At 51.5% G+C, this 26,812-nt stretch overlaps 2 protein-coding genes across 3 annotated transcripts in view; one reads left to right on the top strand and one right to left on the bottom strand.

Annotated features, from left to right (window-relative positions):
- Window positions 1–26,812, bottom strand: part of LOC116787990 (deleted in malignant brain tumors 1 protein-like) — a 499,349-nt gene that overhangs the window by 218,631 nt on the left and 253,906 nt on the right. The gene's annotated exons all lie outside the window — the stretch shown is intronic.
- The window catches only part of PLCB2 (phospholipase C beta 2), a 39,327-nt gene continuing 20,180 nt past the window's right edge, over window positions 7,666–26,812 (top strand). Inside the window, exons 1-11 of one of the 2 annotated variants that reach the window (XM_032690840.1) lie at window positions 7,666–8,064; window positions 11,312–11,389; window positions 12,954–13,022; window positions 20,181–20,321; window positions 21,003–21,082; window positions 21,348–21,401; window positions 23,480–23,555; window positions 23,869–23,969; window positions 24,619–24,785; window positions 24,979–25,125; window positions 25,339–25,496. In XM_032690840.1, the coding sequence (XP_032546731.1) occupies window positions 7,981–8,064; window positions 11,312–11,389; window positions 12,954–13,022; window positions 20,181–20,321; window positions 21,003–21,082; window positions 21,348–21,401; window positions 23,480–23,555; window positions 23,869–23,969; window positions 24,619–24,785; window positions 24,979–25,125; window positions 25,339–25,496 (1,155 nt within the window). In that variant the 5' untranslated portion in view covers window positions 7,666–7,980. Of the gene's footprint in view, window positions 8,065–11,311; window positions 11,390–12,953; window positions 13,023–18,363; window positions 18,969–20,180; window positions 20,322–21,002; window positions 21,083–21,347; window positions 21,402–23,479; window positions 23,556–23,868; window positions 23,970–24,618; window positions 24,786–24,978; window positions 25,126–25,338; window positions 25,497–26,812 lie in introns of those variants that run through there. The other variant, XM_032690842.1, reaches the window with a different exon arrangement.

Below are 26,812 nucleotides of genomic sequence, written 5' to 3'. Positions count from 1 at the left end.
AAGGCCAATGTCCCACACCTGAGCACACGAGCTGGCGTCACAGTCACACCTGGGCTGCATTAACTGATGACAGTTAATGCTGGCAGAGCTTCCCTGAGTTACAGAATTGCCTTTTCTGTGGTGTACTATACATTCTACACACACATTCCCTTGGACTGTATAAGTTTAGGATGAATTATCAGTGGGAATTTATAGCAATTCTTACAAAATGGATTTTCTAGTAATTTTTCAGTGTGTTTTCCCTCAATGATGGGTTTGGTCCAGCCCGTTCTCCCCTTGCTTCTCCTCTTCCATTCAGCAAGTGAAATGGTGATGAGTTGCTACCTCTCACAAGTCCTTTCCCTATGCTCTGGCTTAATTCCCGTTCTGGAATTTCTGGGGGAGAGGATTGACACGTACAGGCGGTTCTTGTGGGGCTGACTGAGGTCTTGGCAGTTTTGATGATTCCGATGCTTGTCTAGTTTAGGATGTCTTCCTGCATTTTAAGACTGTCCTGGGAGCCAGACTGGACTGACTAAGGAGATGCAGGGGAGTTGTAGGAACATTCTCAGCAACTGTGTGAGTATGGTGTGGTTGAGATCCCAGCATGTCATTCCAGAGATGTTCTGCCCTCAGCCCAACAGCTTCACCTCCCCCCTGCATTTATTCGTGGCTCATTCATGCTGCAGTGGAGACCTGCCCTTGCTGGAACACACAGTGCCATGGTATTATTACAGAAATTCAGTGTTCTTGAGGCTCTCTCCTCCCTGCCAACTCTCATGGCTCTGAGTAAGCCCAGGCTTGTGTTCATTAAATGTTGTGAAGTCTTGGCTTTTGCCAAAGTCAGGTGAAAGCTTTTCTTTTTACTGTGAACAAGTAACTGGGTGTGAGCTTCTCTGCAGGCAGCTGCCAGCAGGTGTGTGCCTTCTGTTCCCAAACAGAGTTCCTTGCTAACAACCTCACTAAGGCAAGTGAGAGCCAGGAGCCAGAGCTGCAGTCAAGATGTTTTCTTTGTCCTTGGAGCATTAGCAGAGATCCCAGGCTGTGCTCTGAGCGGGCTCCTGTGGTGCAGGATTGGAGCTCTGGGGTCTTGTGAAGTCAGGGACCACGTCTGACACCAGACAAAGCTGACAAATTACTCCTGTCTGGAATTTCCTCCTAAAGAGCACAAGAGATCACTCACTTGAGCCACGTGGTGCACGCTGGAACTATGTGCCAAGGCAGGAGAGCTCTGCAACCCTCGGGCAGCCTTCCTCCCACCACAGCCCAAAAGCTACTCTGCAGGGTCCTGTTCTTTACAAGATACTTTAATTTACTTTAATACTGCTTTAATTTTGACTTGTTGGGTCTGAGAGTCCACTAGAAAATGTGTTTACTTGCTGCCTTACACCTGAGTGTTGTTAAAACCCTGGGTGCTGAGACAGATCTCCTGTTGGAGACTTGGGAGTTCCACCTCCCTGAGTGAGCAGCGTGGCTTGAACCCTGCTGCTGCCTTGCTGCAGTGGGATGTTTGCCTGCTCTCCAAGGGCCCCTGAAGGATGGAGCTAAATAAACCTGTGTTATTGATTTCCCATGCTCGGAGTCTGTGGATAGCATCCGAGTGCTGCAGGATAGGGAAGACTTCATTAAAGGAAGATTGCTGGCCTGAGGTACTGCCTCTGTGCAGCCCCTGCTTCTGGAGTAGCAAGGCACTGGATGGGATGCCTGGGAGGTGGGTGAGTGTGTGTTGTTCACAGAGACCTCTGGGCAGATTACAGAGACTTGTAACTTTTTTATTGGCTCTTTGTTGATGTTTAAACTTTACAGTGTCTCCTTGGTCACATTTGTGAGCTGGGGAGGAGGGAGATGGATGAGATCTTTCTACCTGCCTCCTAGTGTTTAAAGGATGGAATAGTTTGTTTAAATTAATCTTTCTGTGCCGAAGTCCTTGAGCAAGTACTCTGCTAGGCTGGAGCCTGCTGTCACGGAGAAGGTCCCTGCTCTTGACAGGGGCATCTCTCAAGCTCTACTGGCTGCCCTTCTACAGGAAATACTCTGTATTTCTCACTGCAGCTCCAGCCTCCTGTTGGAGCCTGCAGGGAATCTGTTTCTGTTTCTCTCTGGTATTTTCCTCTTACACACTGAAATGTGTCTCACGTGGGAAGGTGCAGTTTCACTTGTTAATCCAAGAGCAGATGGGGAAGGTTGGGGATGTCCTTTTATTTCCTTCAGCTCTGATTTAACTGTGACAGTGAAGCTGGCACAACCCACAGTCTTGCACTGACTAGGACAGTGCTCTGCAGAGGTTATGGGAGTGGGCAAGGTGCTAAAAGTGATGCTGAATTTGAGATACCACAGCAGGTTTTTGCTGGGTTTGCCCGGGACTGAGGCCTTGGGCAGAAAGCTCCGGGGAGCTCAGGGCAGCTCCAGCCTTGTATCATCAATGTGGGGAAGCCCATTTTGAGCCATTTTATTATCCTGTGTGTTGCCTAAAATTGGCTCTTAAAATAAAGCTCTAAGACTCAACTGGTGAGTTTTAGGAGCCAGGCATTCCTTGATTACAATGCACTGTGTGGTCACAGCACACTGGCTGCCCTGGCAATCAGCTCCCCAGGTGCTCACAGGGGTATCTCCACTGCAGCACTACAGGACTGTTCATTTTCACTCCCTGCATTCCTGTTACATATCCAGGACATTCCCCAACCCCTGTTACCATATACACAAATCCTTATAAGGTCTCTGAGGGACTCCATCGAGGGTCTCTGGTGGTCACCTGTGCAGCCAAACTCTGTTACACCAAACAACTTGTTCATTCTTCAAAGTCAGCTTGACTTAGCTTAAATTGGGTCCTTGCTGAGTTACACTAAGGCAAGGTGCTGTTTTAACTGCTTTAAAGATCAAATAGATTCTTTTATATTTGAGGAAGACATGAGGTTTCATCTTATTTGAAACAACGAGGCTTTGAATGTGTTAATATGTCCGGAGCATGGGGTAGTTTCTTCTTGCAGAGAAAACCTCAAAAGTGGCTGTTACTGCCTGGCTTTGGGAGCTGAATAAGGAAAATGACCTGGACTCATCTTGATAACCCCATGCAAGGCAGGGTTATTTGCCTCAATTAAAATATCAGCCTGAAACCTCTCCCAGTTCTGCTGGAGCTGATTCTGACTTGATGCATCTTCCTGTTTTCATACTTTTGCCATCCTGGTTCAGACTCTGATGGAAATGGAGCTGAAAGGTTCCAGGAGGGAGGCTGTTCTGATGCTTCCAAAAGCAGAAAATATGGAAAGTATCAGCAGCAAGTTCATTGTACACCTGTGAACAGGGGAAAGGTCTGTTGGCAATGAGTTCAACATGGTGTTAACAAGGAACCCCACTTGTCTTCAGCTAAATAAAACTTGTCTTACAGCCACTGCTCAGGGAAGTGTTTCTTTCAGATCCAGTGCTTTGATAACCCCCCACTCCTCTGGATATATGCATTTCCAGCAGAAGTGTTCACATGGATGTGGTTATGGAACAGGATTATTCCTCAGTGTTTTGTGGACCAGGGCATGTGTATCATTGTCAGCTGGAAAACACTGTGGGGGTGGTGGGAGCCTGGGACCAACTGCTCCTTTCCTGCAGTCCAAGAGTCCAGAAATGGTGCAGAATGAAATCAAACCTGCCCTGCACCCCAGCCCTGTGTACCCTGAGTGTTCACATGGGCCAGAGCTGGGCGTTCCACCAGGGAAGCTGCCCTGCTTTTTGGGAACATGCCTCCCTGTGTGGAACCTCTGATACACCTGAATGCTGTAGAATGACCTTCCTTGTCCTTCTTCAGCAATTCTCCTTCCATATGCTGTTTGTTTCTGGTCCCATGTTTATCTGACTGCTCAAAAATAAAAACATGTTAGGAACTGCATCCAATGTTAAATGTTTCCTGGGACCTCCTTTCTAAGAATCTGGACCCAGCTTGTGTGTTTGTGTGCTGTTTGTTCCTGGCTTCATAATTTGTTAAAATAAAGAAAATAATTTCCAAGACCTAATTCTGACCTCTATAAAGACAGCAGATGATTTAAAATCATGGAATCCTGGGATGGTTTGGCTTGGAAGGGACCTTAAAGCCCATCCAGTCCCACCCCCTGCCATGGACAGGGACACCTACTATCCCAGGTTGCTCCAAGCCCTGTCCAGCCTGGCCTTGGACACTTCCAGGGATGGGGCAGCTGCAGTTCCCTTTGGCACTGATTATTCATCATGGCTACAGAAGCTGTGGAAAATGCATAAACCACAGTAAACAAGGTCAAAGAAGGACATTCCCTGGTGAGGCTCCTGGAGAGCAGCAGTGGAAGGAGCAATGCCACAGATGTATCCACCTGCTCATCACTGGCCTCAGTCACCTTCCCTGGACACAGGGTGTGATCCAGGGAGAGCTTAGTGAGGGCTCAGAGTGGTCCTTTGCCTGAAAACCTTTGGAGTCTCTGATGTTGCACTGTTCAGTGAAACCAATGGAGGCTGTGCATTCTTTGCCATGGCACTAAACCTGAACATGTCATTGCTTCACAAGCACATTTCACCTCAAGGAATGTTTGGAATATGGTGTGCCAAGGCCTGTGCAGGGAGGATGGGAATGCTGTAGGGAAAGCAGGTTTTTGGTCTGGCTTATGGGATGTTTCAGGAGCATGTGGTCCTGCTTGCAGCACTCACTGCACTGCTGGGAAACAGGCACAGAGCCACCAGTGCTGTAAACACAACGTACTCCTGCCCAGAGAACGCTCAATTATGGGTCCAACCATGTCCCAGTGGCTGAGCAGATAGTTTTTTGGGGTTTTGTACAAGACCTCACTGCTTTTATGGTATTGTGGCATCTGTGGCCACTTGGCTCCCTGTGCTGTGGTCTGCTGCCCTCTGACTTGTGCAGATCAAGCTGGAGTCATGCTGGGAGCTGTCAGGAATCCCTGACTTTGTGGTTTGGGCTCAAAGTAGGACACAAAATACACCCCTGCATGCCCACTCAACAGTTCTGCTCTCCAGAGGTGGTTGGCACATACTGGCCTTTGCGGTTTTAAAGGTGTCGTTAATCCTTCCCGGAATGCCAGGGCCCCGAGGGCAGAGCAGCCCCGGGAGCAGCGGGAGGGACCGGGCTTTGGGGAGCTGGGAGTTCGCCCTGCTGTGCAGTGTCACAGCTCTTCACTAGAGGACAGCATTACACATGGCAAAGTGTCATTAGCACGGAACAGCGCCCGGAGAGATTTCTTAGGGATTATGTGCGTGCCCCAGGAGTAAACTGGGGTTGAGGTTACACGATAATTCCCTAGAAGTCGGGACCCATCCAGTCAGGGGCGTTTAACACCGTGGCTTAAATCAGTGTCTGCAGACCTTGTCTCCTAAAATATCTGAAGGGTGATGCTGGGGGAGGCAGAGCCTGCTGGATAGGTAGGACAGGGAGACAAGGAAGAGTCTCCACTAAAAAAAAAGAGGGAAATTTTTGCATCTCAAAACTGTTGCAGCAGATGGTGAGATGCCCAGTGGTGGAGGTGAGGGATGTAGGATGGGTGTGCCCTGGATGAGGGCCTTGCAGGAGAGGGGAGAGGAAGGGTGGTTGGAATAAGCAAGCACTGCTCCCGCCCGCTCTGACAGCGGAGCTGTGCGCTGAGGGCAGGACTGCTGCTCCATCCTATCGCTGCTCCATCAGCCCCTGTGGGGACAGAGGCTCCCACAGAGCAGGCACTGGGAAATGGAAGATAAGGAGGCTGGGCTGGGCAAAAAGGAGGGAGCTGCAGCTTTGGGGACCACCTTTGTGCAAGCGGGACCTTGGCCCTTGATGCTGTGGCACTGTGTGGCCTCACAGGACTTGGGCGCCGCTCTTCATGCTGCTTGTGTTTGGTTGGGTCTTAATTATTATCGTTTTATTTATTATTTATTTTAGGGGTTTATTCCTTAGGGAAAGCTGCCCTTGAGTGACATGTGAGCAAAGCTGTGGCAGGATTCTTACTTCCTTCAGGTTTGTTGATGAGGCAGAGAAAGCTGTTGACTGTCCTGGTCTGAGGGAAGGCAGGACAGGAGCAGCTTTTCTGGGAGGCCCTGCTTCTGGCTGGAAGCACCCCAGGATCACAGAGCTGTGGTAACTGTGCTAAATATCAGACAGGCCACTGGATCCAGTAGCTGTGACTGATCTCACCTGCCCTCGGCAGTACCAGGTGACAAAGCTCATCCCACCTCTCACTGTGACCTCCCTCCAGGTCTGTCAGTGTTCCAGAGGCTGGGAGAACAGCACCTCTGAGCAAGATTGATGCTCTCTGTCCCTTCCCCTGCTGCTCCCTCATTCAAAGGGAAGAAGCCCTGGAGCTGCTCTGACCTTGGAGAAGGGATCAGGGGAGGGTGGAGAACTTTCATTCCTCGTCCCTCTCTGTCACCTGCTGCTTCTCTTCTTGGGAGTAACAGCATTCCCTGAGTGGGGGATCCTGTGCCCCTGCCGTGACTGGGCCTGGAATTCCCCAGTGACCCACATGGCACGTGCAAAGGAAGCTTAATGCCACGGGTGTGGCTCAGCTGTGAGACCAGAGGTCTGTGGAAAAGTGCAATGTGTGTTAGTAAGTGCAGAAAACACAATGAGAGCTGGAAACATGGAAGCTCTTATTCTCAGTTTGTTGTGCAGATAAGCCCTTTAAGGACATGTACAAAGGATGTTGGGTTTGTTTCCTTTTCAGGAATCTCCGATTCCTGCCTTCTTTGTTGTTTCACAAGTGGAGAACTTGGTACAGTTCCACTTAATCTCTCCTGCCTCGTGCCACTAACACCTGAGAATGCCCTTAAGATTCCTTCAGGCTGCATTCCTGGCTGTCCAGGCTGCTCCAAAACACCAGACTTACCCAACTGGGTCCATCAGGGCTGGGAAGGAGGGAATAAAACATGCAGCTGGCTGCCGTGGCACAGTGGGGGGGTTGTCCCCCCTTCTCAGAGAATCTGTGCTACCTCTGACAGCCTCTTGTCCCTCTTGAGCACTGACAAGTGCCACACCCCAGCTTTTATAGGAGACAAGGATGACGTCCCACTGTGTGTCTGGGAATCCTTTCCAGCCAGAGTGGCACAGTGATCTCCACTGCTGATGAGCTGTGGGGCTCTGCCTCTGACCAAAATAACCTTATCCATGTTGGACCTTTCAGAAGCCACTCCTGGGGAGCCAGTGTCCATTGGCCACCAGAGCCCCTCTCCTCCTTTGCTGCCCACATGGAATTCCTTCATTCCAGGATCAGGAGCAGGGACTCCTTGGCCCTGTTTGCCTTTAACCTGTTCTGCTTTGGGTCAGTTCCCTGCAGCCTCGTCACTACAATCCCCCCTCTCTCACCTCTCCCATTCTGTGTCCCACAGTGTCTGCCACAGACTCAAGTGAGTCCGGAGAGTAGTGCAGTTCCTCGGGACTCTGGGAATGTTTTATTTCCTCTGGGGAATTTCCAGCTGCTCTGCTGGTCTGTCTCACTTTTTGGATGACGTTCAGAGGAGCCCGTAAGAGGAAGGCTGGACAGTGCAGCGATGGAGTGAGTTCCTTTCCCGGGATATCTGGCCCATCGCGCGGAGGGGGCAGTCCGCCTGCGGCCAGGGCCGGGCTGCTCGGGACCGCAGCTGCCGGAGCGCTGCTGGCAATGCCTGCACTCCCTCAAGAGAACACTTAAGGAAGTTGAGCTGCGGAAGTGGAGCGAGCCGGGTGCCTCACGAGCTCCGCTCCGAGGAGCGGGTCCCTCCGGAGGCACAGCGGGTGCCTGCCCGCCTGCCCACGGGCACCTCGGCCACCGCCTGCCTCGCTGGGTGCCCTGGGGTGAGGCTCTGCTCGCCTGGAGAGCTGCTGATTTACAATGCAGATTCCTCGCTCCCTGCCCCTCCTGAGCTGGGCTGGGATATAAGAGGCTGTTTGCTCTCCGATGCCAACAGTGGCCATGGCAGAGCGCCCTGCAACGTGAGAGGCACAGATAGAGCAGAGGGGCCGAGCGGGAGCGGAGTGTGCGGCTGCCCTTGCTCCTGGAGGCTGAGGAGCACAGCAGCGGGACCATGTCCGTGCTGACCCCCGTGCTGCAGCCCCCCGAGGTGAAGGAGTACCTGTGCAAGGGCGAGCGCTTCATCAAGTGGGACGATGTGAGTACTGGGGCTTGGCTTCCCCACACTGTGTGTGCGGTGGCCCCGAGACACCGTGGTGTGGTCAGGGTTTGTGGGGAGCCTCAGTGTGCTGGATGGGACGTTGTGTGTCCCACCTGAGAGCAGAGATCCCTGCGTGGGGAGAGGGAACTGGGAAGAACAGGAGAGCCGAAGGCTAAAATCAAGGGCATTGTGTGCGTGAGGGGTTGGGGATGTGGCGGCTGCACCTCTGGTTGGGGACGATGGAAGCAAACGGAGTGAGTGTGCCCTGGGTCTGCGTGTGCAGCACTGGGGTGGGACCCAGGGTCCACCCTTGGGGAGGATCTCGCTGGGATCTCCCTGGGATGAGGGGCACACGAATCACATTTGGATTGTCCAGAGGAGCCTGAGGGGTAGGATCTGCTCCAGAGCTGAAAGGGCTTACTGTGCTTTGCAGACAGAGAGGAAATCGGGCTCCAAGTTGCTTCCTCTTATGGCCCTATTGCTTGAGTGGAGCAGGGGGCCGTGGCCTCCCACGCCTGCCCTGCTCCTGGCTCTGGGAATTCCCAAGTGCACAGTGACAGCGTGGCAAAGGGCCTGTGCTTTGACAGGGCTGGAGCCTTGGGGGTGCTGCAGGAAGCTGCTGCTCTTTCCAACTCTGTGTCCTCTTTACCTTCAAAACAGCTGGTTTGCAGTCCTGCCCTCCTGTGTGAGGGGAAGAAAGTGAGGAGCAGAAGGTAATTTGAGCATAACGGTTCTCACCCTCCTTTTGTAGGGAGGCAAAGGAGTTTGTTCACCCCAGTACCCACACACCTGAGCAGGAGGTGGATTGTCTGCTGTTGAGCAGGGATGTGAGAAACGGGGGGAGCCCAGGTTGTGGTTATTCACCAGGATCTGGGGACACGGTTGTTGACGTGTTGCAAATGAGATGATCAGAAGGAGCCTCCAGCAGCAGTGCAGGAGGGATTAGTGCTTTTGTGGGTGTGAAGCTGGAACAGAGTTTGAAGTCCCAAGGCAGTGTGGGGGGGTTGATCACTTGTGTGCAGCAGCAGCACAATGTCCAGGGCGCCAAGAAATGAGATGGCAATGTGCTGTGCAGCTGACAGAAGGGATGTGTGCTGAGGAATACAGGTTGGAATATCACTGCCAGATACTCCACTAGCAGTACATAAACAGGAGGATGACACCAGGGTCCAGTGGAAAGTGCAGCCTTCCCCCTCCTTCCCGTGGGCCCACTGCCTGCAGGGTGCACTTGGGGCTTCTTGGAATTTGAACAGGGATCTGGTTTCTGAGAATAACAGTAGCCAAAGTTGTCTCAAATTGCTGCTGACTTTGTGCTCGGTCCTTGGAGGCCATTCTCCCAAAAACTTGAAGCTGTTAAGTCCTTCATTGGGAATTCCTGGGATAGGCTCCCTTGAAAGCCTAAGGTGGGCCAGGTTGGGCTTCCAAGACCCACCAAGTGTTTATTTGCTGCTGTAACCACTGGAGTTCGTGAGCTTCATTTCTTCCTGGATCTTTCCTTAAAGTTTACAGATTTGTAAACATTCCTAAAAGGTTGCCTCAGCTAAACAGTTTGGAGGCTTGGTCTCCACCAATAACAAAGGCTTCTCCATAAGTGGGCTGTTCTGGTCACGTTGCTCCATCACATCGAGCTTTCCCAATCCAGGGTGAGAGCAGGCTGCAGAGGGTGATGGGGAGAGCTCCAGACTGCAGGATTGCTGTGCTTTAGAGCCCCTGAGTGTTGGTTTTCTGTCTCTCTTTCAGTTGACCTGGCCATGCTGTTGGCAACAGTTTGGAACTCCTTCCACAATAAGTGGGGCAGAGGAGTGAAGGTAGATCAGATTGGGCTCTTACATCACTCTGTACAGTTTGGGACTAGACTGGGGGCTTCCAGCAAGAAAAAGCAAACCCACACTGTTTCTACAGAGTCCTCACCTTGTCCAGCTTTTGTAAGGCATTGTCTGGAGGAGAGGGCAGTGGATCCCTGATGGGCAGGGCTGTTCTGACCTGGCCCATAGTTCTTGCAACACCTTGGAGTAAGGAGCATCTCTGCTTTGGTCAGCACCCAGCAAACGGCCAAGCAGGCTGAAGAGGACATGGACAGTAGTTTAGTTCAAGAACCAGCTTGGGAATCCTTTCAGAACCCCAGGGAGGGCACAGAGTAGTAGGTGACCTCTTAAGTGGGGCAGATGTGTGTGGGTTTGCTCTGCACTGACTCTTAGCCCTTGTAGTAAAAGCAAAACTGTTCCTATCTCTGCAAGACTCTGGATGACAGCATTTTAGCAGACACTGTTTGCTTTCTGCCCTGAGTTGAGCCCCACAGTGTGAGCAGCATCCAGTGTGGCTGCCAGACCATCTTCTGTAGAATCCTTATTCCCTTTGCTGCCAGGAGCCCCCCACAGGAGACCCTGATGGCACCCCAGGCCAGCACAGCCCTGCTCAGGAGCCTCCCTGCAGCCTCAGCTGACCTTCAGAGCTGCTCCATGGCAGATAAGGCTAATCTAGAACATGGCACAATGCTCTGGGTAGGAGCACAGTGCCTGTGCTGCTCCTCGTGGCTCGTGACCACATGTGCAGGGAGCCAGCCAGGAGCTCTGGGAACACGGACATGGTGCTGGGCAGGTCAGTGCTGTCCCAGAGCTCTGGGAACATGGACGTGGTGCTGGGCAGGTCAGTGCTGTCCCTGGAACAGCAGGAGAACAACAACAGGGAGTAAGAGGAGCACATGTGATGCGCTGTGCAATGAGCAGCTCATCATAACAAAGATATTGGATCTGGAACTGGAAATACAGATGCACTCTAGAGTGAAGAATGAGTTCAGTGACAAACTGACAAACCCAAGTGGCAGGTACAATGTCCAGATTTCACTACTGGTTTCATCTCAGCAGCTGGGTGTTTCAGCTTCATGAATTGAATTTGGAGCCTTCCCAGAAATGGCTGAAAGGCCTTATGATCCTGTCTTGTGTGGCACCAGAGGGCAAGTGCAGTGAGGAGTCTTCTACAATGAGTGAAGGGGCTGGGACGTAGAGGCACTAGGAATCCTCATCCCTGTCTCCAAAGAGCTCACACTGATTCTTCTCTTAGCACAGGCTTGCACAGGAGATGGGAATGGATCTTATCTTCTGGATGTCTCCACAGCTGCTTCTTCCACAGTGTGTGCACAGCCAGTCCATGGGGCTGTATTTGCACTGGGAACCTCATGTCCCATGGTGGGTTCTCCAGTTCACCCCAAGTGCCAACCTTCTTCTTGTGTTTTTTTTTTGATCAGGAAACAGCAAGTGCTTCTCCCGTGATTCTCCGAGTGGATCCGAAGGGCTTTTACGTGTACTGGACCCATCAGAACAAGGTGAGCTCTGACACTGCACCCCTTGGGCTCCAAACAGCCCGTCAGGTCTGTGTGAGGTGAAAACACCACAAGTGCTGAGTCCTGCACTCGGGAACAAACTGCCACAGCCATTCCTCTCAGCAGGAACACCCTACAGGGGTGGGAGTTATTCCGTGGCAGGTTTGTCTTCCCAGTGCCAGGACAGAGCAGGAGGTGAGGCTGTGAGTGTGGCCTTTCCCTGCCTGTCACGCTGGCATCTCACTTCTGCAAAGCTCCTTGGGTGTCCTTCAAAGGGCTTCGTGGAGAACAGTCATGTTGATATCCCTGTCACCCAAAGGGTTCTCCCAGCCTGGACAGTGGTCCATTAACTGACTCACTGGGGGTTTAGACATTGTAATTAAAAAGCCCAGAGCAGTGACCGTGGTGCTGTGGTGCCCACGTGCAGTCTGGAGGGCGGGGAGTGCCCAGGGCACTGTGTCCTCACTGCTGGAGCAGAGCAGGGGCCACAGCTGCTGCAGGGGAGGGAGAGGCAGCACGAGGGAAGAGTTCAGTTCCTCACTGAGGAGCAGCAGCGAGTGGTGGGGAGCTCTGGCTGAGGGAGGTGGAAGGCTGGGCTCACTTCTGCTTTCCAGAGCAGGGCTGTGGTTCAGCTCCACTTCCTCCCCCTGACCTACATGCTGAGGCAGATGCAGAGGCAGAGACTGTCCTGCACAGGCCCTGGCCAGGGATCTGAGGGGCTTGAGGGAGCTCTGTCTTTCCAGGAGGTTGTGCCCAGTGCCAGCTGGGCCAGGCACTGCCAGAGCCGTGTCCTCCAGAGCAGTGTCACGGGGCTGGGGACTGTCACACCCCTCAGGTGTCTCTGTCACTCCCATCCCCCTTTTGGGGTCCGCTCCACTCCGGGTGGTAGAATTTCTGTTGTAAGGGTTCCAGCAGGGAGAAGTGGAGCACAAAGTGAGGCAAGGGGAGCTGGTGTCACCATGGAAAGGGAGATATCTCACTGGGATACCTGGAAAAGGGGCTGGGGGAACGGGGGAAAGCTGCCACAAGGGAACCCAGACTTGGGGGGTGGTCTCACATTCCTGGAAAATGCTTTTGATTAACTCCTAAAGTAAAGCAAACTGCTTTTGCACTAGGGATTCAGAAAGGAGTGGGATTAGGAGTAAAATTCCCGTCCTGCTGAACAATAAAATGGGGATACAGCCAGAAGACATGGTATCCACATTGTTCCGTGTTGGGATCTTGGAAAATAATATTATCTGCTGCAACAAGTATAATTTGTTCTCCAGACCCACAGTGAGAAGAAAAATTAGTAACAGAGGAAGGAAATTCAGGTTGGATATTAAAAGAACAAACAAGGACATGACAACAAGCCAGTAGTGGAGATGTGGAGGGGCTGCCTGGGGAAGGCTGTGGAGAGTCTTCCATGGGAATTGCTTCCCTCCCTGCCTTGTTCCTGCTGGGACAGCTCTTCTGCCGGGAAAAGCACTGGCTCAGACTTGCCTTGCAGCTTCTGGGGGCTCTGGGATGGAGTGCTTTCCCTCCTCCTTTGCCCTTCCTTATTTTCCTTGTCCTTGCTCTCTTGTAGGAAATGGAAATTCTGGATATCACCAGCATCCGAGACACCCGAGTGGGGAGGTTTGCCAAAATCCCCAAGGTGAGTCCACAGCTTCTTTCTGTCTGATGTTCCTGTGGCAAAGACAGGGCTGCCTGGGGCGTTGGCGGAAGCTCAGGCAGCTTGTCCTGGATTTCTGTTGGAAGAAGGTGGAGGGGATCTTACCTCCTCGCATCACAACTATGTAAATACAGAAAAGCCATCTTTACTCCTGTCCCTGAGCTCCCTGGGGTCCTCTGTGCACCCAAAAGAGGTACTTCCAGACTATGGTAGAGGAAGGAATATCAACAATTCCCTTTCCAAGTGCCCTGCTGCCCTGGGAAGTCCTGCTGGAGACTGTGATGCTCCTGCACTGAGTCACTGGAGCTGCTCTTGTGCAAGGATGCACAGGCTGGGTCAGGGCACCCCCAAACCTGGAGTTACAGCGAGATTCCAGCCCTGTGTGCTGGGGTTTTTCCCTTTAAAGGGAAGAAAATGCACTTTCAGAAAAACCAGTTTCTTTCTTTCCCCCCCCTGCTATAGTTTGACATGATCTGCTTGCAGGGTGGCACATGAAGGGAAGCACATGATCAGGGCTTTGCTCTTGGTCTCGGCTGTAATTTAAGCTTCCTGCAGCAACGTTCTCCTTGTTAGGACTTTTTTCCTGGGACTGTTTTTTGGTTTGTTTTGAACTTTTTCATGTGTGGAAAAGGCAAGCACAAAACTGCAGTGAAGGTGGAAAGGAACCAAAGGAGTAGAGCTGGTGGCTCCCATGGTGACACAAGTGACTGTCTAAGGCACAAGGAGAAGGTTTTGCAATATCTGCTGAGCCTTTTGCATAAGTCCTGCAGCTGTTTTCCCAATCTGCTCTGAAAATGTCTCTTCAGAGCTCCCCAAGACCAGTATTTCTCTAAACACCATGTCAGGTGGGTGCTGAAGGCACAGCAGAGCTCAAGAACAGCATCTCTGTCCCTAAAAGTCACAATTCCTTCTGAGAAACTGGATTTCTCCTTGAAAATTCACTTGAATGGAACATATTTGAGTTTTCAACACATCTAAAACTTTGTCTGCAACTTGTTTTGTGGGAAGAGTGTTTGTAAAAAAAGCTCTCTGGATGTTGTTTTTTCATTTAGGAGGATAAAATATTTGGGGCTGGTAGAGTTGGTGCCACACTTTGGACAGGATCCCTAAGGAAAAGGCCAACTTAAAGGAGAGGTATGAGATAGTATTTTCTAGGATAGTAAACTTTGAGGAATAACCTGTTTACAAAATGAATTGGGCTTTGATGTAGGTGATAAATTGCTGGTGGAAATCTTGAGGCCACGGGTGGATGTCCTGGTGGCAACAGGCAGGAGAAAAATGTCCTAGATTTTAGCAATTAGTTAAGGAAGACTAATTGGAGGCTGCCAGGAGAAGACAGAGTTTGCCAATGGTACCGAGTTATTTGGGGTAATAAAGTGACGCTGGTTTGTAGGAAGACCTTGAATTGCTGATTGACTGGATGATCTGGTGAGTGATAAAATTCATACAGATAAAAATCAGGCAGTGCAGACAGAAAAAATCCCTCATCCTTCTGCAATAACCGGCCCTGAGGTGACTGTTGGTACTCAGACACTCCGTGGGTGTGTGGTACAATATCAACACTGTTCAGAAGGATTGCCCCAAAAAAGTAAATTGTATGTTAGGAATGATAAGGAAATTATTAGGAAATCCTGCTGCTGTGTGCACCCCCAACGCACCCGATTTCTGGGCTATTTTAGTGTCCTAGAACAAGGGAAGAGCTGGAAAAGGTAGGGAAGAGTAGCAGGATTAATAAAGGAACCAAGTGGCTACTGTGGGAAGAGCATGTGAGTAGGAGGGACTGTGATCTGGCAGAAGGGAAAAGATGAGGGGGATGTGGAGGAGGATTGGGAGTGCTGGAAAATCAGGAGTTGAATGGAGGAGGTGAGCACGAAGCACTCACTCGGGGTTTGAAGCAGCTCCTCAGGGTTTCTTCCAGTGTGAGAGTCCACATCGAGGGGAGTTTTCCAGAGGCGGGTGTGGCACAAGCAGGAGGTGCTGCTGTCCTGCCTGGTGCCACCCTGCCATGGGATGCTTCCTGCCCCAGCCCTGGAAACCTCTGTGAGTGCAGAAAGTCGGGATGAGAAGGAAATGCCCTTGGGGGTTACTGAATGTGAGCTGATGCCTCTGGCTTGGGAAGCTGCTGCACCTCGGCTTGCTGGGAGCTGCAGGGACGTGTCGGTGCGTTCGCCCTGTCCCTGTGCTTTTCCCCAGGCCCTGGATCTGTGTCTGACGGGGGAGCTACCGTGTTGCAGCCATTCTAACAGGCCAAGGATGGTATTTTACAGTCTGGGAATTGGCTACAGCTCATTTTTGATGAACAAGGAAGCAAAAGTCAAGCACCAAGGGATTTATTAAGTATTCGATTTATTAAGTATTCTCAGCAGGCAGAAGTGATGCACTTGATGACAACCTGTGCCGTGAAAATCCCGAGTGCTTTTTGAATTCTGCGTTTCACAGGGACCCTTCGTTGGAAATAAGTCCCCTTTGTATTTCAGGGAGTTTTCTGGCATTTCTGTTACAACATGTGGTCAAATGCACTAAGCTGGCTCCTTATCCACCTTTCCCATAGGGGATGCTAAGAGGTCTTGTGTGGGCACTGAAAGAGGTATTGAACCAGAGTGGTGGGAGATGTGTGCCATCCAGGCCTGGAAAACTCTTATTTACACGTGGCTGTGCTGTCCATGATGCTTCTGGCTCAGAGCCCTCAGGGGTGTGTTCAGCTGCCTTTCCCCAGAACAGAATTTCACAAAGGAATGCAGAAAGCAGGGAAAATGTCTTCACGGGAACCACCACACCCTCCACATGGGGCAGCTGTGTCTGGGGCATCCTTACAAAGGATATAAACATGGTGTGACAAAGCAAAGTCTGGTTTGGGGTGAAAGAATGTACACAGTGCTGTGTTCCCTGCTGCGGAATGGAGGCTTGGAATGGTTGTGGGGTAGAACTGCTGACTTAAGACAAACAGTTGTTTCACTGGCTAAAAGTGGAGGAGAAAGGGCTGATGGATCGTATTTAGGACAAGGAGAACAGGATCACAGCTGTAGGAAGAGCTTTGGGTAGCACCAGTAGCAAATGGAGCATCCTTTCCCCTTCCCTGTAAGTGATTCCATAGTAAATCCACAGCTACTCTGAGGAAAAGCTTGTGGCCTGGTTTTCCTACTGGACTGTGACTGAGGGAATTCCATAGGAAGGAAAGTGCCCCTGCTTTCCTTGGCAAGGGGCTGTGCAGGTTTGGGCTGTGGCTTGAGGGTGGAACATGCCCTGAGCTCTCCAGCCCCATGGCAGTGACGTGAGTCTCCCTGGGAGTGAGATTCCCTGTGGATGTGGGGAGTTCCCTGCTTTCAGTAGCACTTTCCCACCACTGCTGAGCAGGAGGTTTGGGGTTTTCCTTTGTGACCTCCACACACAGCGAGAGGAACGACACCAAAGCGCCCCCGCGGAAAACCACTTGAGAAGGGCCCCGCTCCCTCCCGGCACAGGTCACGGCTGGGCCCCATCCCAGGGCAGCAGGGTCTGGGGAGCAGGACATGCCCAGTGCGGCATGGAAAGGGAGTCACTGCAGGCTGGCAGCAGGAGGAGCCCCCTCCCAGTGGGAATGCTGCTCTCCTGCCCTCCAGGGTTCCCCTGCTCCCCGCTGCGGGAGCTCCTCCCAGAGCTGCTCCGTGGTTTTCCTTCACAGAAAAGTTTCTCTTGAGAGACGGGGCAGAACGAACCTTGGCGTGTGTTCAAGAGCACTGGAGATAAGACTGAGCAGGGCCTTTGAAGAGCCAGGAGACAAGATAAAAGCTCTGGAGTGCAGTTCAGCACCGACACAGTCGGCTGTTATTTACATTCAGGTCTGTGTTTGCCTTTTGGTAACGAGGGACAACAAGGACTCCTCCATTTTGGGGGGTTTTGGAGGCACCAAGACCCCAGAACTCTGACAGAGAATGTAATAATAATTCAGGCCAAAATCCAGGATGTTTTAGGCCAGACTGCTGTGCTGTTGGCTGCTCCTTGGGGTTTGTTTAGATGTTTCAGGAGGCGTTGGCTTTGAGACAGGCATACTTCTCATAGGAACAGAAGTTGTACTTTCTGAGTGTCGTGAGGATAAACCACCTCTGTCCTCCATCCGCATTCTGGTGTTGTTGAACCCAGAGATGCAGCCTGAACTGAACATGTGCAGGGAGAAAATGATACAGAGGGATGTCACACACCATGTTTTGAGATGATAAAGTAGGAGCGAGTGGGAACGTTTAGGAACCACCAGGAGCAGCCACAGTGCCCTCGGAGCTGAGCTGTGGGCTGTGAGCCACGGGCTGTAAACACTGTGGGTGGTCAGTGGTTCTGCTGCAGCACAGAGGATGGGGCAGCTCTGGGACTGGGATTCAGCAACGTGTGTGAGCCCAGGATGGAGCTAAACCAAGTCTCATTCCAGCCCTCCAAGTAGAGAACGATTCCACGGGGCCATATGGAGACGCTGATCCGTGTGCGTGCAAGGTACAAGCCTGTGGCTGGCACAGGATTTATAGATGGGGGAGCAGGAGCTGAGCAGGGAAGGAGAGCAGTAGCCTTGCTGGGCCCTCCTTCTGCCTCCTCCATCGTTGCACAGTGGGAGCTCTGGCACACGGGGCCGGGAGTTCCCGAGGACGCACAGGCTCCTCCGTCCCTGGCAGTGTGTCCCTGTTTGATTCCAGAACCCCACAGGTTATTTTGTGCCTGTGAATCCGTGTACTGCTGCATTTTCCAGTTCCTTTAGATAAGACACTGAGAGCTGGGAGTGCTTCCCTGCGGGTTTTGGGCTGCCTGTGTCCCTGAGCTGGTTGGCACAGGGACAGGCTGGTCCTCCCCGCTCCCAGCCATCGCCTCCAGCTCAGGGGACAGGAGTGGTACCTCCAGAGTCAAAGACGTTGGAAATTCCTCAGGTGCTTCCTTTTCCCCTTCTGGCAACCAAACAAGACCTTTCTTCTCCAAAAGAGAAGACTTGCTGTCCTGTCCTCAGTGCCACAGGACACACATCTTTCAGGGCGCAGTGACCCGTGTGGCTGTGGCAGCTCCCGCTGGCACTCAGCTCTGTCCCCTTCCAAGCAGAGAAAGGACCATCCCTCTCTGTCTTGCATCTGGCTCTGGCTCTTTGTTTGTATTTGCATGAGAATTTGCTTTTCTCTGGACTATGGCTCTGCTCTGTACAGCTGAGGATTTTAGGGAAATCAGGAGGGTGGGATGTGAAATGGGAGCTGACTGTGTTTCAGCTCTGCTGGTGGGTTGTTTTCTGCTTGTTTGGGTTTTTTTAAGTGGATTTGCTGAGCATGTTTCCCTTCTGATTTGCATGGCTAATATCCTTGTCCTGCCTTTCATGCAGCGATTCCTATTTTTCCTTTATGGCCACCTGCAAGGTGACTCTGAGTAATTCTGCAGTGAAGCTGCAGCACAAGGTGCTGAAGGAGTGCAGGTTGTGGAGGTTCAGAGCTCGTGGACACAGTCTCTAGTCCTCTCTCCCCATCTCCATTGAGTGCTGGATCCATCCCTGCCTGGATGAAGGCAAAAGCTCTGGTGCAGCACTTGTCCTGCTGGGGCCATGGCTGGGCAGGAAGGTCTGAAGAACCAGGTGACAAGTGTCTGCAGGAGAGCAGCGTGTGGAGAAGGAAGGGCTGGGAGGAGCCCCGGGTAACAAATACAGGAAATGAGTTCAGCACAACCACAAGTTCTCCATTGTCTGGGCCCCATCTCCTGTGCAGCCCTGGAGTGAACAAACACCGCTGGCTTTGCAGGATGAAGTTAATTTGGAGTTAAAACCCCAGCCCTCCGCTGCTGGTACTGAAAAGTGGAGCTCCGTGGAGGAGTAGCCACGAGCAGGAGAGGGGGGGGTGTGGGTGGTGCTCAGCTCTGCCAAGGAAAAGGGCTCACGAGGCGAGAATGAGCCACTGGAGAAATTCCCTAGCAGAAAATAGGCACATTTTCTGCTGGATGAGTGCTCCCCCTTCCCTCCCTCTAAATGCTCTGGGATTAAGCAGGTTTCAGAGTTACTCCCTTGGAGAGGTGCTTTTCAAAAGGGAGAGACAGTGGTCAGGTGATCCTGATTTACAATCCAGCCCATCCCATTTTTCCTAAAGATACCTGTTTGCTATAGATGTGTCAGAATTGCAAATGCTCCAGAAATTTGGAAAATTGCAGTGGAAGAAATCAGCAGTTCCTTATAAAATGTCTGTGCAACTCTGTGTGTGACGTGGTGCAGACACATGGTGCCTGAAGCTGAGCTCAGATTCCAGCTCCAATTTAACATCCCAGTCTGACCTGCTCTGACAGTCCCAGATTGTGGATTTTGCCCTGTTTCTGGAGGAGCAGGTGCTCTGTCAGTGCCCTGTTTGCTTGGACAGGGATTTAGCCTGCATTTCAGATAATGAATTGCTGTGCTTTATTGGAGGAGTGGGAATTTTGTCTTTCCATTCTAAACAGCACCACCAGTAGAACTCTGGGATACCTTGGCTTGGCAACACCTCACGTAGGAATGCAGAAAATGCTGAATAATTTAAAGGATTCTATAAATACTTTGATATGGTGCTGAAATCCAAGTACCGCTAATCGGATGAGCCTTATACTTAATAAAACAAATCCCTGGTGAGCCATTGCTGTAGGATACTGGAATTGCTATGGAAAAAAACCACTGTTAACAACTGACAACAGCAGAAAATGGGGCTTGGAGGGAGAGAGCCCAGCCCTGCAGTGACTGGGGTCCCAAAAATTATCTTTCTTGTGGAGGGAGGTTCCAAGTAAAGGTGTCACACTAATCAAAAAGACTCTCCTAGTGTGTGTTTTGACAAAATCACCATGTTACACACCTCTGGTGTGAGCAGGCCAGTCTCTCCTCTGCTTGTCTGCATGTCCATCCCAGAGTTCCAGAAGGAATTTCTTTAAGGGCAGTCTCCAACTGTGCCTTTTTCAGACCAAAACAGCATTTGTGGTGTTTGTCGTGGAGGCTTGTCCCAGGTAATGCAGGTAATCCAGAATAAAGACAAAAAATAAGGGAAGCCAAGGAAAGGAAGATTGCCTTAAACAGTTTTGCAACCTTTGAGGAGCTTGCCGTGGATTTGGGTCAATGTTTGGATTGGGGCCTGGTTTTTTGGATGCAGCTTTTCCCTCCTTCTCCCATCATCCCCCTCTGTTGTGTTTCTTTGGCAGTGCCAGAAGCTCCGAGAGGTTTTTAACCTGGATTATCCTCACAGCACCTTCCTGCTGAAGACCCTGACCATTGTTTCTGGCCCTGACATGGTTGACCTCACTTTCCATAACTTTGTGTCCTACAAGGAGAATGTTGGCAAGGTATTGGATCCTGAGGGCATGGAAGCACTGGGAACCACTAAGGGTTGGGGCATTCAGTGGGGAGCAGGAAAGGAGAGGACCTTGAGCCCTGTCAGTGCTACTGGCAAGGTTATAAACAAGCAGGTTTGTGCTCCAGTCAGGTGTGGGTCCTCTGTAGTTCTAGAAACTTCTGCCCTGCATGGAGAAGGACCAGTAGAAGGTATTTAGTGAGTCATTGTTGTCCTTTGTGTGTTTTGTAAGGATGAACAGAAGCTGAGAAGTGGCAAAGTTTCAGCTGCTGGTGTCTGTAGGCAGGAGGAAGGTGATAGAGCCAAGCCTGGGGCACAGATGTTGGGATTTGGAGCCCAGCAGTATTGGACAGGACAAGGGGCAATGGTTTTAAACTGGAACAAGTAGATTTAAAGTGGATGTGGGAGGAAATTCTTCCTTATGAGGGGGGTGAGGCCCTGGCACAGGTTGCCCAGAGAAGCTGTGGCTGCCCCATCCATGGAAGTGTCCAAGGCCAGGTTGGAGCAACCTGGGCTGGTGGAAGGTGTCCCTGCCCGTGGCCGGGGGTGGCACTGGATGAGCTGTAAGGTCCCTTCCAACCCAGACCATTTGGGAATTCTGTCCCCTTTCCATGTGTGCTGTGTGTGTCCCAGAGCAGTTCCATAGTGCCTGTGGCCTGTGTGTGTGTTCCAGAGCTGGGCTGACGACATCCTGGCCATCGTCCGCAACCCCCTCACCTACAACGCCTCCCGCTACACCTTCCTGGAGAAGATGTGAGTGATCTGTTCTCTGAAACACCTGGGTCCTTTCTGTCTGTACTGGGAAAAAAGGCTTCTTAGCATCCAGGTCCCTTGGCAGCCTCCAGACCGAGGCCTGGCTCAGGCCAGGGTAAAGCTGAAGTTCTGCAGGGCTCTGATTTTCAGTTCACTGGTAGATTTTTTTTCCCCAATAACATATCTTTTCTCTCTCCTTACTTAATAGGATCTCCAAGACTGTACATGTACATTTTCATAATCTTGTTTGGTTTTTTTTCCACAGCCTGGTGAAGCTGAAGATGCAGCTGAATGCAGAGGGGAAGATTCCAGTCAGGAAGTGAGTGTGGATGTTTGTTTTATTGTGTGTTCAGTCAGACTAGAGGCAGAGCAGGTGGTAAGAGGATGGTTCCCAGTGGCTTCAACCGCCTGTTTTTCCTGCATCTAAGAGGTAGAGATCATTCCCTCTGGATTCAGGCCATGGAAGGGCTCCTGCTGCACCTTGGTTCTTCCCCAGGACCTGGCACATAATTTGGGTCAGGGACATAATTTGGGAAAGGGGACTTTGGCCTTCATTTACAACAAGAAATGGCCTTAAACAGCCATAGATCTCACTTCCCGGCTGTTGCCAACAAATAATCAACAAAACCAAGCAGCTCTGGTAAAATTCTGATCACAGATTGTTTTGCAAATCTGAGTTGATACCTGGGTGAGGTGTAGGATCAGTTTGCCTTTCCTGTGAGGAGTTCTGGATTTGGAGAGCTCTTTGCTGGGCTCCCCAGCTCGCCTGAAGTGGGGCTCACTCGCTTTCATTAGTCTCCGTTTCTCCCGTGTGACCACTCCAGCTCTTCTCCACCGGTCCTCCACTTCTGCCATCCCTCAGCCTGCAGGATATACATAAATTACCTTTTGTTTAAGAATAAGGAGCTGCAGACAGAGCATTTGGGAGGTTTTGAACGGCTCTGCTTTAGGGCTGAGCTGTGTCACAGCATCACAAAGGCGGGCACTGATCACCCCTAATAAACACCCTCCCCGGGGGGTGCTGTGTGGCAGAAGGTGCTGGATTAGGGCTGTGCTGGCTGATTGGGCCCCTGGACGGCTGAGCTTTATTCAGCATGAAACATTTGCTGTTATTTGTTTTCTAAACCACCTACCAGCAGAATTTCATTCTGTTGGAAACCAGCGTATTCATCAAAGGGCTGTTAAAAATGTATAGGTCTATAATGAATAACACACTAGGGAAGAGTGCTTTGAATTGATCTTCAAAATGCAAGCCAGGGTAGCGTTGCTGCGGGGGGAACCGGCTTATTCCTCTGAAACAACGAGAAAGAATATCTGGTACAGGCTGTACCTCTGCTCAGTGCCCATTTCCTGCAGAATGGTAACAATTCAGACCATTAAATAGTCCAGACTAAGAGCCAGACTTATAAAAATACTCAGTATCTCCAGGTGCAGATAAATGTAAGGCTTTCAAAACTCCATGTCTGAATTATTCTGAAAATTCCACGAGCATCTGCCTTTCTCTTTAGACATGTAAATCCCTTTGGAATCATGCCAGGGCTGCTTCAGTTTTGCCTTGCAAAGGGCACTGGGTTTGCATGAGCTGCTGCAGCCCCTTCAGCACTCCCACCTGGCAGCACAGGGCACTCCCTGGTCCCTGTTTGCCTGTGAGCACCAGGGATGCCGGGAGCTTATGAGAGCTGAGCCTCAATTTGTCCATGGAGGAGAGCACAGTGCTGCTGCCTGGGATGGTCTGAAATGAGGGAGGGTTCAGTTCTTGTTCCTGCTACACACTCCAGCTGCTTTAAGCTGAAGGTTTGACCCAGGGAATTGTGCCCTGCATACCAGTCCCAACTTTCCCCACTGGAAAGGAGCTTTGGTTCCTGCAGTAGTCGTGTAGTAGCCCAGTCTCTGCCTGTGCAATGAGTTTGTTCCTTGAATTCACGGAAAGCCTCTGATTCCAGAAAATGTTGCCTTCTTTCAAAGCAGCAAACGTGCAGAACGTTTGTTTGGAGTTTTTGAATGTTACCTTGACTACAGAGCAATTCCCTGCCAGTGCCAGCTCCCACGGGGGATAGTGTCTGGTGGGTGGAAGTGTCCTGGGAATTGGTGACATGAGATCTGCTGCCACAGGGAGCACCTCCAAGAGGGTGGGACAGGGAAGAGGGATTTTAAGAGTCACAGGGCTCTTACAGAGTCCATAGCAGAACTACAGAACTTCTGCATTAGATCAGCAGCTGGAAAACCCTCTGTAGGTTTATCAGACTCGGTACCTCTGTTACTCCCTTGGAAAAACAGTATCTGTCTCCTGGTCCATCAGCCTCCCTCACTGTGCATTTGAAGTGTCCTGCACTGCCTGCAGCCCCAGCCTTCCTACTCTCTTTGCTACTCCATTGTGATCCCTGTCCTCCCCATCAGTATTTTTCAGATGTTCCCTGCAGACAGGAAGAGGGTGGAAGCAGCACTAAGTGCTTGTCACCTCCCAAAGGGCAAGGTAAGGGTTTCTCTGGGTACCCAGAGGTCTTGCTGGCTTGAGAGGGATCCTTTTGCCTGCCCTGACTGGGGTGCCCTTGGGTGTGAAAAACCACCAGCCCAGATGCTCTCAGATGCTGTGAAACCATTTCTTTACCACCTTCGGGCCTTAACTGCAGCCTGCTGGGGTCAGTTCTGGCTGTATTCCAGGAACACTTGCACTGGGTGGCACAGGGAGCAGCAGCACCTGGGTGGACGTTCCAGTCACTTGTGTTGGCCCAAGGAAGTGTTAAGGAGAGGTTTGTGGTCCTGACACGTCCTCTCTGTGTTCTCAGAATGATGCCATCAACCCAGAGGACTTCCCGGAGCCCGTGTACAAGACTTTCCTGATGAATCTGTGTCCCCGGCCCGAGATCGATGAGATATTCACCTCACAGTGAGTTTCCCTCAAACCACAGCCCAGAACTGGAGCTCTTGTGGCAACAGATAGACAGAAAGGGAGGGATTTAATCCCACGTGTTTTGTCTGGTCTGAAGCCTCAGAAGGGCAGGAACGGGGTCACTCAACACCTTCACTCCCGGCCTGGACAGAAAGGATGAGACCTCCCTGTGCTGTGGGGACTCTGAACTGTCCCCAGCAGGAGGGCTGAGCCCAGGTCAGCACTAGGTCATGCCCATCTGACACTGCTTGTGGCCAGCCCCAAACGGAGGCAGTGTGAGAACCACAGATCTCACAAGTACCTTTTGCTTTTCAAGAACCTAAATCTGTGACTTCTTACATGGACTTGATTTTACAGGGCAGGCAGTGAATGCTCTGAAATTCGGGTCTTTTTAGAGTTCAGGTTAGAACCTCAAAATATGCTTTGTCTTCCCCTCAGTACAAGCTGTTCCCAGTATGGAATTATGAGGAAGAAGAAAGGGCACAGTGGGAAGCATCATTTACAGAAAGAAATGTGGACAAAGCAGAAATGTGTGGGCCCAGGGAGGGGGACCCCACTGCTAACCTGGGGAATGGCCAATCTCTCTCCTGTGAAGAGGTTTCCTGGGTAATTCCCAGGCCTTACCTCTGAGATTCTCTCTCCACAGCCATCTAAAAGCAAAGCCCTACATGACCAAAGAGCACCTGGCCAAGTTTATCAACAAGAAGCAGCGAGACTCCCGCCTCAACGACAGCCTGTTCCCTCCAGCCAGACCCGAGCAGGTGCAGAGCCTCATCGAGAAGTACGAGCCCAGTGGGATCAACATCCAGAGAGGTGAGTCTACCTCAGCCCAGAGGTCCTGCTCTGGAGCTGGGATGGAAGAGCAGAGCGTCTTGTGCCTTCTGCCATCCTGCTTCCTAGGGGAGTGTTAGCTGGCTCCCACATCTCCCTGTGCTGAGGTGCCTCAGCAGGGAGGTGCCAGATCCGTTCTGTGTGGGCACCGCTGCCAGCTCTGTTTTCCATGCAGGGCAGCTCTCTCCAGAGGGGATGGTCTGGTTCCTCTGTGGCCCCGAGAACAACGTGGTCGCTCTGGACAAGCTGCTGCTGTACCAGGACATGACCCAGCCCCTCTCACACTACTTCATCAATTCCTCACACAACACCTATCTCACAGGTATGGGCCGTTCCCGAGGGAGGCACCGTCCCAGGGAGGGGTGGATGGATGGCACGGGCAGTGGGGTTTGGGGAGCCGAGGTCTGGGGTGGGCTCTGAACGCTGTGTGAGGAGGAGTGTCACCCTCTGCCTGCAGACCTCTTGCTGGGGGCTGGCAGAGGTTCCTGCTGCTCCTGTCCATGTGAGGAGTTAAGGCTGAGCCTGTCTCCCACAGCTGGGCAGTTCTCTGGGATCTCCTCTCCCGAGATGTACCGGCAGGCGCTCCTGGCCGGCTGCCGCTGCGTGGAACTGGACTGCTGGAAGGGCCGGCCCCCGGACGAGGAGCCCATCATCACCCACGGCTTCACCATGACCACAGAGATCCTCTTCAAGGTGGGGACGGCCTTTCTCCAGGGATGCTTTCCTCTGCCTGGCTCCAGGCTGGGGAGCTGCCAAAGGGATGGGCAGAGGGAGGAAAAGGCTGATGGAGGTGGTGAGGGAATAATGTGTGGGGAGGAGGGAAGGCAAACAGATGGGCACTAGGTTGGAGTTTGTGTGTGTTTTTGGAGCAGGAGGAGCAGAGAGGTGGATAGCTGGAGGAAGATGGATGACTAACCGAGGGAAATGCGGGAAGTCAGGCGGAAGCCAAGGAGGGATGGCTGAGCAGATGTGTCTGTGATGGACAGCACAGGCTGGTGGATTTGTGGATAGGTGAACAAACAGGATGGCTGTTAGAAAACACACGGTTCAAATGAATGTATATTCTGGCGTGCAGCAGGTTTCTGTGGCTGAAAGCCTCACGTGGTGCCTTTTGGAGGAATAGGGTTCAGTTCCTTCCTAATGACCTGAGTGTTGCACTGTGTTCTGGGGGCAGCCAGCTTCCCTGAGGATTCAGCTCCCAGGCTTTGGAAGCACAGCACAAAGTCTGCTTCTCCCTTGGCAATACTGGGCATTTTTCCACAGCTGACAGGTTACAGATCAATGCAGCACACTGATTTTTTCTGCACCTCTTTACACAGCTGCTGCCAACAGGCAGAGGCACTGGAGACTCTTCTTACAGCTCTTTGTTTTTCTCGTGTATCTTCCCCCCACTTCCCACACTTCATTGTTACTAAAATATTTACGTCGGGGGAAAAAAAGCAACTAAACAAACCAGTCCTTAAGGTCAGAGGTGTTGTCGTGTTTGGTGTCAGTAATTTCCCAAGCCCTGCAGTGCCACTGCTGCTTTTTGCACAGCAGTTCAGTGCACAGAGAACAGAAATAGTGGCAGCTGTAGCTGCTGTAATTGCAGAGTTCTGCTGCAGCCTGGGACTGTTCCTTAAGGAAATTATAACCTGTTAACACAGCATGTGCTGGCATTTGGTTTTACATAGTACATAATGATACACAACAGACCTTTCCCTCCACACCTCTCCCCCTGTTCTACTATTCCTGGGGCCTTTTAGTGGCTCTGTAGCTTCTCCTCAGAGCGTTGAGATTCCTGTGGCAGACCCGAGTGGTCCATGGAGGAGCAGCTGTGGCAGCCTCCCTCCATTCTGAGGTCATGGCTGAACCAGGATTTGGGATGAGCGGGGACTGTAATTGCAAAGGAGCAAATGGTACTTCCTTGCCAATTAGCAGCACCAGAAGGGAAAACAGTGCATGGTTTGTGGCAGCTTAATGGGGACTTGGGAAAAATATGGTTATTTTTTCTTACATCATTAATGCTG

Source organism: Chiroxiphia lanceolata, chromosome 6 (genome assembly GCF_009829145.1).
Source record: "Chiroxiphia lanceolata isolate bChiLan1 chromosome 6, bChiLan1.pri, whole genome shotgun sequence".
NCBI classification, from domain to species: Eukaryota; Metazoa; Chordata; class Aves; order Passeriformes; family Pipridae; genus Chiroxiphia; species Chiroxiphia lanceolata.
This window is presented reverse-complemented; position numbering and strand designations above follow the sequence as displayed.